Genomic DNA, 12,231 nt, shown 5'->3' on the forward strand with positions numbered 1-12,231 from the left:
CACTGCCCAAAGGTGAGAGTCTTCTCTTCACAACCAAGGTCAACCTTACAAATAACTTTGTCTAGTTTCAACTTACACACAGTGTATGTCTACCTGCAGGTTAGTATTACTTGGTTGACTTTGGTTTCCCATGCTCAAAAGGAATCCTTCCCCCCTATCGCGAAGAAAGATATCATTTACAAGATTTCTGAAATGGTGGTGACCCTCGAGGATTTAAGGAATTGTTCAATTACTGCCATTCCTCGCTCTGTATGGTAATTGAACGCTGCTTTGGAGTGCTGAAAAGGCGTTTCCATGTACTAAATGGCATGCCCAAGTACAAAGTTTGTCGTCAGCCCCTTGTAGTCAACGCATGCTGCACACTGCACAACTTCATCCGACAGGCTGACCGCGGTGATCTGTTCTTTAAACATGCCCCTCCTATGATTCTTGGCAATGGTGCTGATTACCCCATCCACTATGACTTCTCTGATGAAGCTGCTTTAGCTATGGCAAACACTAGGGACCAGATTGGGCAGTTGATGTGGGATAATATCCACATGTCGAACTGACGTGGTGTTGGGTATTGCAATGGAACTATGGTGATATAGTTATTGTTTTGTTACAGTACCGACAATACCGTTTATTAGTTTATGTTATGTGTTGCGTCATGGGACAGTGTTTTTTTGTATGGCTCGCCATTATAGCACATTTACTTGTACTTGACTACTATTGTGTGCGCTAGCATACTCACTATGGACAGCATGGTGTGTGTGCCAAGTGTGATGCGAACATGCCATGTATAGGCATGTTGATAATGGAGTTGTATTACGCCTATATCATTTTGGTACTTCTTATATATAATTATGTCGGTAGTGGACTCCTATTATACGTCTATGTCATTTTGGTACTTGCTTTGTATAATTATGTCGGTTGTGGACTCCTATTATATGTCTATGTCATTTTGGTTATAATTATGTCGGTTGTGGTCTCATATTTATATTTATGCCATTTTGATAATTGTTCTTGTATTACTATGTCAATTTTTGGACTTATATTTTACATGTATGTCATGTTGGTTCGCTTCATCTATGTGTTAAGAAAATTAGTTATGGAGCTCAAGATGCAATGTTTATGTGGTGCTGGAACGATGAGACTACTCATTTCCAAAACAGACAAGAACTACACGAGGCGCTTTTACAAGTGTCCTCTTTACAAGATATGCAACACTTTTGCTTAACCTATACAATAATACATGATTGCGTTGTTTGACTTGCATAGGAGGAAAAATTATCATTGGCTTTTGAATTGAATTTTGTATCAATAATTCGTTGATTGTTCGTTGCCTTGTTTGTGACACTACATTGACAATGATGCATAATTAGATGTTCATATACAGTAGACACTTTTGAACTAGTGGGATATATATAAAAATAATGAAAAAGTGGCATGTTTTGGAATTAATTTTGGTAGCTGAAAACTTAATAGTAAATTTGCACATTGATGCAACATTAGCTAATTTGAACGAGCTACTTACAACTATTAATATGCATTTGTTTTCTTTATACATTGATATTATATCCATAAATGACTGGTGTTAGTGTTACTGCAGAATCATCCAGGTAGTTTCCATTGAGAGGATGAGCTACTACAAAATTTGTCACCACCCACGTCCCAGCAAGGGTAAGTACACTGTGAAGATCAGTTGTTGGAAAATATATCAACACCATCGGCCGATGAGCTGGAAGTAGGTGTACATGGTAATAGCGGTGCATTGGGCAACCAGTGGGTCAATAATGCTATGCGATGTTGTTTTGCTTCGGTCGTGTGCTGTTTATGTTGCCTAGGAGTACTCTTACTGTTAGTGCTCATATTTGCTTGAAGAAACTTTTGGTGGCATAGCATTAATGGTAACCGGTTGTTACTTGTCTTTTGCTGTTAAACTTGCAGGAAGGATAATTTCTTTTAAGTGGTACTTGATCTCCTGTTAGTAGGATCACGGTAATGCATGGGTTGGTACTATGTAGCTGGGGTAAACCATTGTTTGTTTAAACGTATTGAAGATGGTTGCCTATTTGTTGCATTATGCATATATCTATTTGCACAATGTCAGCCATTTAACGACAAAAACAAGGAGGAATGGTATATTGTTAGTGTAACGTGTGTGGGAGGCACCAAGATCATAGAGCAATTTTTTTTTTTTTTTCTCACCATAATTTATCTTATTTCACTTTAATGCCAATAATTGCAATATGTGGGAGTTGGTGCAATCCAATTATGAGTGCCAATCATTGGCCTTGTACTTGTGAATTCCAATTGTTTCCTTGGTTTTCAAAGAGAAAACGTGATTTTTATGACATTGGGCAAAATTCTGAGTTAGTGGATTTATACCAAATCTGTTTACAAAATAAAAAACTATGAATTTGAAAACAAAACAAAAAAAGGTGCCAAGCCAAACAAGGCTAGCGTTTTGATATGCGTTTGTGAATTAAGTTTAATATGACTCTTCTTTATAGCGGTGATGTGAATAACGTAAATATTTAATTTAATATGATGATTCTTAATAAATGATCTGGTTGCAATGATTAATATGATAAAATAAAATAAAAATCATCTATTTCCGATGCTTAGTATTCTTATTTTACGAAGTAGATGTAATCTCTTTGGGTTGTTTACTTATTCAATAAGCATGAGATTGTTAAAGTGATACTTTGAGTTAATTACAAGTTAATTAATTTTGGAGGCGTTATAGTGTGAGGATGTACATAGGATAGGGACAAGGGGGTGAAGATGGACGTGGTTGGAATCAAGGCCAGTGGTAGAAGGGAAGAGGCACCTTTTTAAGCCGTAGAAGGTGTTGCAAACTTGGCCACATCTTGAATCTTGCGACCAGCCTTCTTCCCAAACTTTAGAGTGAGGAAACAAGCATCTGATAGTTGACCTCCATCTAGCTGGACCATTTCATATTGATAAGAGCCTTCTTCTTCTATGCGAAAGTCATGATTTGTAATACCCCGAAAAATCACCGATTTTAAAAGACTAATGATTTAATTAAACACAACAAAACATTTTCATAAAACACGTCATCCAAAGGTTTTATAACCCAAAAACCTAAACCCCTAATGAGTGATTGAAATCCCTTGAAATTTTTCAAAGAATACCAAAGCCAATTCTATGCCCGAACGTTCACCAGGGGACCACCCGAACATTCGCCCTCAACTTAGTGCAGGTGTTTGCTAGGAGGACTACCTCGAGCATTCGTTGACCAGTCTTTGAGCCATTGGATAATACTCAAACGTACACCTGAACTCTTTGATCTATTGTGTAAATAGTACTAGAACGTTCACCCCCAAAATACCCAAACTTTTTTTGACACTCTGAATAGTAATTTTAACTTATTCTCCACATTTTTGGAGGAGGGCACGCCTCCACCCCCTATAAAAACCCCTCCCTTCGATCCTCAACCTCTACCAACACCAGAAAACCCTAATCCTAGAGCGAGGAGTGACTTGGAAAGAGAAGGAGGAGATCATGATGGTTTTGCAATCTTTTAAGGTAACCTCTTGCCCAAACATTTAGCATTTTATGTTATGCTTCCTATTTTGTGTCTATTACAAGTTTTAAAGATGCCTTAACAAGTTCATGTATATATTTCCTTAAAATGAACAAGACGGAGAAGCTTCTCTCTGCTAGGGTTTCTTCTCCTAGTAGAGAACGCCGCACAAGAGGAGGTGGAGAACTTTTGATCTCCCCCTCCAACCTCATCCTTTGCTGCCTCCCTTCCCTCTCTTCACCTTATGAGCTAGACTATTTACTTGATGTTCCCTACCTCCTTGTGCGGTATTTTTTCCCCTTCCTTTCCGCCTCTTTCCCCTCCTTTGTCTTGTCTTTTGTTTTGGCCCCTCTCCTACGGCCCTCGAGCTCAAATCTGTCGAGTCATTTTCTGGTTCTGACTTGGCTATTGGATCGGACTGGTCTAAGCCCAATCTACCATCCCCTGTCATCAAACCCACGTCAACTCGCGCTCTTCCCACTGGCTCTCAGGCTCCGTCCGAGTCCATCGCCTCCTTGCGTTGCTTTCCAGTAGCCTCACTCTGAGGCGTGTTTTCTTTCGTCGTCGCTTTCTATTTTTGTGGTTTTTTGGCTTTTGTCTATTTTTTCCTTGTATTTCTTTTCTAGTTTTTACCTATTCATTTCCTGTCACTTTTTTTCTATTTTCTTGTGGTTTTTTGTTCCTGTTTTTGTTGCTTGTAATAAGGCTCTATCATCTCTCTTGATCTACCCACTTGATGATCTGCGGGATATTCGCTTTTGATCTACACTCTTGGGTTGTGGATGTGAACAGTATCCTAGCTATCGGGTCAAGGAGGATGAAATTCGGCATGTGGGTTTCTGCTCTTAGGGCTGAGGAATAAGAGCTACCTATTCATTAGATTGAGTTTGTAGTAGATCTTTTGTTAAAACTGAAGACTAGCCATGAGTTAGCAGATGTTGATGTCATTGATAGGTCATGAATGTTAGATTTATAATGTATGTATCTTTGATGTCTGTAACCGCGTAGCTTCGGATATGATTTGCTTCAGATCTTTTTGCTCTATTTGTAAGACCTTTTGCTCGCGATCTTTCCATCAATGAATGAGTATGGAATGTCTTCCCCTTAAAAAAAAAAAAAAAAAATCCTTAAAATGAAAAAGAATGTTTTTAAAGAGCTTTAAACTTGCCTTTGATATCTTAAGTTTGTATGTTGGCATGTTTTGTTATGTTGCATGCGTATATATATTAGGAGCCTAGGATGAGATGTACCACACCCTAATTCTAGATAGAGGCATATGGGTCTCTGGCCGAGAGTTCTCACTCTCTAGCCGAACGCTCGCCCATGAGCTCAAGCGTTCACCCAGAGAGTAGGACTGCTGACACTTTCCAAGAGTTGATTCAAATTGAAACAATGAATGCCAAAGCATGTACGCCCAGTAACCCGAATATGCGAGCTCAATAATAACTTGTTCATGTTGTACCCAACTGTGAGGTTTACTTATTAAATCTTTAGACTTGTACAATTATTACATCTTGTAGAAAACCTCTTTCTAGGAAGAGGAGAGTGGAGAGGTTGCCACTACGGATTTATTTGAGACATAAATCTTCATGTTGACACAAGGTTTAATCAGGTTATTATCTTTATTAGTTGCTTTGTGTCTATGTTTTGAGGATAATGTATGATTCCTTTATGGTTATTAGATTTCTCATATTTATTTCACATTTCTACACATCAACTCTGATTTTGCTTAGAGGGCTGGTTCCCCAGTTGGCTACTAGTTAGCTATATTGGGGTAATTGCCAATAACCCTACCAGACTAGTCAATGCTAGTTTTGGGGGTCTTACAGTATGAAATCAGAGCAAATGGTCTTGCCAACTGTAGTGGACAATCTAAGATTAGGTTGTGACACGCTAAGTACAAATCATGAATGACTGGAGCATAGGATAAACCTAGGTTTTCTGATTTATTGTTTAATTGAGGTGCGAGCTAAAGTAACAGACTTCTTGATTGCTTAGTGTTAGGTTGAACATGATCATTTGCTCTATGGTACAGACACTTGATCCTGCTCCACACTTAGATGCGCGATGGATGCTGACACCAGGCAATTGTACGCGACTCGCCAAAGGAGTACGAGCCTTACGCACCTGGATATAAGCCTCGCTCCACAAAACACAAAATTCCAACCAAACCCTTTCAGAAGCATAAGGTTCTACTACACCATCAGACCCAAGGAAGGAAAGTACAACGAGGCTTCAAGGGTAGGAGGGCAACGGTAAAATGGAAACGTCACAGCATATCGATAGCACCAAATTTTCCACTCATTTCGGGAAGGTATAACCCCTACTTAACACAAAAAGAAAGCGAGAGGGCTCCTAACTCATCCAAAAATAAATAAATAAATAAATAAAATTACTTTGTGCCGGTCCAAACTATATTCTAGTTGTGCCTATGCTCATATCGATTGTAAAATATCTAAAAGAGAGTTAAAAGACCACAAATTTGTGAAATATCTAAAAGAAATCTGGGGATCACATCTGGTCCAGCCCAAGCACGGAAGATATATAGGTCGGTCGGTATCCATTAACACGTGCCCCTATCTTCAGACTATGGTGACGTGGACGGGAGTTAGCGAGCCTCTGTGTCTTGTCCTCCTCTTTCGCACGTTTTTCTCCTACCAGAAACTGCCCCCCACTCTCTTTTCCCCTCTCTCTCTCTCAGTCTCGACCCTACGTCCACACGAGCACCCTGCCCTAATCACTGCCCCAACACCGCAAAGCCACGGAGAGAGAGAGAGAGAGAGAGATCCCACAAGCTTAAAGCCCATAGTATTGTTGGTGTATCTGAGCCAAAAACTCTCTTTCTGCCATTGCTGTAAGCTACTTTTTTTATTATTGTTATTATGGGGAAGAGGAAGCGAGTGACTGATCAGAGCCAGACCCAACCTCCCATTTCCTGTTCTCCTCCTTCGGGTAGGTTTCTTTTTTCTTGGGTAGCTTTCTGTTTTTCTTTTTACCGCTTGATGGGTTCCGTTTGGTTCCTGAGAAAAGAAAAAAAAATGCAGGGAAATTTGTTGAATTTCTTGATGTTTTACAGCTCATCGGGCACAAATTTAGTTGAGGTTTGCTTTTTCGTTTTTATTTTCTGTCCAGACACTGAAGTGGGAGGAAGTATGTTCGTCCATGGGGATTTTTCTTTTTTGGGCTTTCACGATCTACCTGCAATTTTCTCTCAATTTTTAGTTCTTCTAAATATTGAGCTCCTGCCATTTTATGGGTTTGTGTGTTTCTTTTTCTTTTTTTTTTTCTTTTTTTTTTTTTTATAATATTTTTGGGGCTATTTACTCGTTGATCAATGTTTGATTGATGGGGCTTTTGTTTTTCTCTGGCTTTGTCGATTAGTTTAGTGTAATGGAAATACAAATCAGAAATTGTCAATTGAAGACTATTTTTCATTGATTCACTTTGCGATTGGTACAAGAGAAATCGTCGGATATTTTTGCCTGTAGATTCAGAGAATAGAGACAGATCAATACAGCTGGAATGATATTTGCTTGGGCGTTTCAAATTTTTTATTTTTGAAGGAGAATGCGGCTGTATTAGTTGGATGAACATCGGATAGAATTATAATATCTAACATTTCTATTTCTTTACTCATGCCACAAGATTAGGAATGAAAAATTTCCTGGCCTTGTAATCCTTTCTGACTATTTGACATCCTAACCAAGAATTAATCCTCTTTGTAGCCTTAATTGCTAAAGTGGTTAACATTTTCCTTATCTGTTGGCTAGTGGGTCACATTCACTTGCTGAGCATCAGTTTTTGAGTAGTTGGACTTGTTAGTTTTTGGTCCTGTTGCATATGCTATATACCAGATGATGAATGGAATTAAATCTTACATTTTCATTTGGTGAAGAAATCTGTGTCTTGATTTTGGAATTGGTTGTCTATCCGAGCTTCAAAGAGGAAGAATGTTATGCATCATATAAGAATCTGATATTTGCTGGAATTTTTCTTTCCTTTTTATATTTTAAATTTTATTTCAGATATAAGTGAAGGAAGTGAGAATGATCACTGTTTTTCTGTATGTAATATTGCAGATACCATGCCTTGTTCCTTACGGATGGACTTAATGTCAGAAGAGGTTAGTGTTATCTCCTATTTTTTTTTGTAAATGATAGCTCCTATTTCAAAGTTTTAACCCTTTACCAAAAAAAAAAAAAAAGGGTTAAAACTATTTCCTTGTATACTCTGTGTGTACCTGAGGGCGCCTTGATAATTCGATTACTTATAAAATAAAAAAGGTTTTAACCTTTTTACAGAATCTCTTTTCACACTTATTCATACTGGAGAGTGATTCCTAAGATAGTTTTGCCTTTGATATGGATTACTTTACTATTATTTAACAGCATTTCCCAATCTTTTTTTTTTTTCTTTCAATTTTCATTCATCTTATCTGCATTTAATGCACATGGTTGAATCATTTTATTTTATGTTTTGCAGAAACCTTTGCATTCAGTTAACTCTAGTGAACTAAAGCCTTTTACATCTGTCTTGGATATCAAGGATAGTTCTCTACTAAATGCCCATCCTACCACTGCACATCATACTCAGAGTCTTGGCCATTCAATATTTTTGAAACGTTCTCGCCATTACTACGGCCATCAATATTCTCGGCGTAACTCAGGTAATCATGCCAATGCATCAACTTCCCGTGGTAAAGCCGCTTCTTTACGTGATGAGAGACTATCCTTCAAGTTGGCTACTCAATTTAACTCACAGACTGCAACTGGACATCATTCAGGTGCATAGTTGTTTTAGCTATTAATTCCACTCCAATTCTACCAAGGCTCTATTTCTTTTGATGGAAAGTCAGATCAAGGAATGAATTTTGTTCTTGTGATTAAATTGTTAGAATTTAAATTAAATGATTAAATTCATCTTTTCCTATAAGTTTAAGTTTTTGGGAGAAGTGGCGATTTCACTTGGTACCCAAGTAGAGGTTTTAAGTTCGAATCTTGTTTTTGTCATTTACCTCATATTTTCATTTAAATATTTCACGTATTGGACCTCACTTATTAAGTGAGAGAGTTTGAGCTTATACGTGAGGAAGAGTGTTATAATATAAATTAAAGGGAAATGCTAGGTGCTCTTCTAGTGTTCTCCTGGTGTCCTCCCAACTGTAATTTGACTTTTAAAATTTTCAATAGATTAAAAGTTAATAATGATAATTTCAAATTCAATGGTGATTTTAAAAGCCACATCACAGTTGAAAGGACACGAGGAGAACACTAGAAGAACACCTAACATTACCCTAAATTAAATGATTAAATTCATCTCTTCCTATAAACTTAAGCTTTTCAGATAAGTGGTAATTTAACAAAGGTGTCCAGCTTTATGATGATACTGGTGCATTAAATTTTATCATTGCAAACATTAAGTGATGAATGGGGTATATGTACCCAGCTGATATTCTAAAAAGAAAAGTTTAAATTCCTTTGTGATGGGATGATTGCAATCTCCACCTGTTACAAAGTTTAGGAGCCTGTATTGTAACAATTTATTTTCATTTCTCCTAAAAAAGCCAACCTTATTTCTTTACATTAACAAACAATTTTTTTTACTCTTCTCTCCCAAAAAATTCAAAACTCCTTTCTATATTATATCACATCAATAAATTCCTTCTTTCTTTCTCTTCTTAAAACTCTTTGCCAAACACACCCCAGAGTATCTTGTGCTTGAAACATGAAACAAGGTTGTGTTTGGTAAAATTTTGCAGAACTCCTTTTGCTTTTCAAACACCGTAAAATTTTATTTTTTCAGGCAATAGCTATCCAAATCAGTTTTTTGATGTGGCTTCTTACCACTAACACTTTTTCAAAACAAAACACTTTTTGAGAAAATTGCCTCCATTTTTATATAAGAATGTTTTGAAAATACACTCAATTTGTCCTAACATGCATAACTTCAAGTGGAGGCGGGCCTCAACAGGGTAGAGGTTGCCCCTTCACCAAAGGTGGGTCTCCCCTCCCCACCTTCAGTGTCTATCCCACAGTGGGTGGTGAGGGTGTAGAGTTCTACCCCTGCCGCACTTTACGGGGGTGGAGGCGAGTGGTGGTGAAGATCCACTTTGGTAAAGGGCAGAACTCCACCCCCACAGCGGGGGTGGGTGGAGCCAACTTCCAAGCCCCGTTTTATGATTTTACCAAATAGGACCACAGTTTTTCTGAAAATATCCTGTTTGGATTTTACATTTACATGTTTTATCAATCTGCAGTCTAATATTTTAAATAAGTATTCTTCCATGGTCTCAAACTGACTTGAAGTTGCACTATTTTTGCAGAGAATAGGGAAAAGGTATTTGGCAGGCCAGAAAGAATTAGGTCCAGTTCCTTGGTAATGAATGCAGTATCATCAGATGCAGTGAAGATGGTATGTGGGGTATGTCAGAAGCCACTGAGAAGGAAACCTTATTTTCTTGGGAGTACACTTTCTTCTGGTGAACTCTCTGTGGTGGCAGTTTTAGTTTGTGGTCATGTTTATCACGCAGAATGCTTGGAGCAGAGAACATGCGTCGATGATAAATGTGACCCACCCTGCTCGTTGTGTCTGGGCTTGCTCTCCAAGGAAGATGAGTCGAGGGGAGAGGAGTAATCGTCGAATATATTCAGATTTACACTAATGATACTGATATTCTACAAGAGACAGGACAAGACAAACTTAGATGAGTAGATGGAAATATAGGCAGTGTTGTTTAAACAGCAGGCTGTTTGCCAGGTGAGGAATTTGGCCTTATATTCTATTCAAACTATTAGAATTTACTAGTCTTTGTATTTCAGTATGTAGGACTAGTTTGCAAGATCAGAGTGACCAGCTTATGTTTTTTCCGCTGGTGAGTGACCGGTTTATGTATTTTCTTCAAGTGATGGATGGATGCCGGTTCATGTGATTTCTTTGGCACCATAATTTATGTAATTTGCAATTTTTTTTACTATTAACATCTTTATGTATATATATATATATTTATATATATATATGCATTGGCTTGTGTTCGGCTTGGTTAAAAACTCAACTTAGGATCGGTTCATTTATTAATGGGTCGTTCATAAGCACAAAATTATACTCGATTATTAAATGATACAAACTCATAAAACTCAACTTGAATCGGTTAATGTTCATAAACAAGCTAGCTCGTATAAGCTCGGTTTGACTTGATACCTTGTTCATATGGTGGTTTTTTATTTATTTATTTTTTATTTTGCTCTTTTTTGCTTCTTTGAGATCCTGAACTTTATTTTGTCACATAGTATTTATTACTCTATATTTACATATCTATTAATAAAAGTAGGTTTTACAAATATAAGTATGTATATTAATTACTAACTAATAATAAATATGTTATATGGGTTACTTAAATATGTATGCATATTTATATGCATGTGCGTTAATTAATATCTAAACATAAATAGTTTTTAATGGGTAACTCAATCGGTTGGGGACAACATTTCATAAAGCGGATGTTATTTGTTCGAATCCACTTTTTCCCCTTTCCTTACGAAAATAAGATTGTTTCAAGTTAAAAAAAAAAAAAAAACTAGAGAGGAATTGGTTAGTTATAAGATTATAATGTATAAAGTATTAACGTACTTGTATATTGATCTTGCCTTTGCAATTTTTGTTTTGCATGATCTTTTGCTATACTTTTATGATGCTTGTTCTTGAATTTTTGTTGTTGTATCTTTGAGATATATTTCCAACACTTTCATATTCAATCGATGGGGCTATGAACGAATGTTCGATTGAACCTCTTTGTGGCTATCGAGGGATCGATCGAATCATTTCGTTCTAGGTTTGATTTTTTTTTTTTTTTTTTTTTTTCAATTCTAGGTTTGATTGATTGGCGCCAATTTCGATCGATCGTTTTTTGAACAAAGAACATTCCAAAACCCTATGTTTTTTCTAGATCTCTCTTCCTTCTTATACCACTACATCAAAACTTACCAAATCCAATTACAACTGTTTGATCTCACCTACGTGCGTGACATAACTCTAATTGTTGCAATTTCGATTGATTAAACCTTATCTCGATGGATCAAAGTCTACCAAGTCAGACTAAATGATTTTCCTTTCTTTTTTTGAATGCCAAATGATCGATCAATCAAAAGCTCATTTTTCTATTATTATTTGTTTTCATTATTCTTCCTACCAACCAAATTAACCAATTACTAAAATCTAAAACTTCCATAAAAATCCCGGTCTAAGCTTATCCTTTGGCACTTTCTAATTTACAAGTACTAGGATAAATTCCCAATTAATTATCATAATTAATACCTCGAATTTAGAAAAATCCTTAATAACCAAATTAAGAATTAGGATTCTCTCTAGTTCAAATGGCAATTAATTTTTGCAGAGTACTGGGCTACCAAAGGATCCATTTTGAAGGTGATTCAAAGATTGTGGTAGATGGGATTAATTCAGCAAAGGATGACTGGAGCCGAACCGGAATGCTCTTGGAGGATATAAAGTCCGAGCTTCAATCGTTTCCCCACTGGCGGGTGTCGTTTATTGGTCGAGACGGAAATAAAGCGGCGCATACTTTATCGAAGATGGCCATTCAAAATAATGTAACTAACCAGTGATTTTTTACTACTCTTGATTGTATCACCGATATTGTTAGGATAGAGTATTCTGTTCTGTCCTCTAATTTATCAATGAGAACG

General features: G+C 37.0%; 1 protein-coding gene across 2 annotated transcripts; it reads left to right on the forward strand.

The window, feature by feature from the left end:
- The first annotated feature begins 6,158 nt into the window (after positions 1-6,158).
- Positions 6,159-10,502, forward strand: LOC132164918 (uncharacterized). 2 transcript variants are annotated; one of them, XM_059575436.1, is made up of 4 exons: positions 6,159-6,484; positions 7,612-7,655; positions 8,015-8,315; positions 9,855-10,502. In XM_059575436.1, exons 1-4 carry the CDS (start codon positions 6,415-6,417, stop codon positions 10,163-10,165), a joined length of 726 nt encoding a protein of 241 aa, XP_059431419.1. In that variant the 5' UTR covers positions 6,159-6,414; the 3' UTR covers positions 10,166-10,502. The 2 variants fall into 2 exon arrangements, with proteins under 2 accessions (XP_059431419.1, XP_059431420.1); XM_059575437.1 differs by having other exon boundaries at positions 8,078-8,315.
- Positions 10,503-12,231: the final 1,729 nt, after the last annotated feature.

Source organism: Corylus avellana, chromosome ca11 (genome assembly GCF_901000735.1).
Source record: "Corylus avellana chromosome ca11, CavTom2PMs-1.0".
Lineage (NCBI taxonomy): Eukaryota > Viridiplantae > Streptophyta > Magnoliopsida > Fagales > Betulaceae > Corylus > Corylus avellana.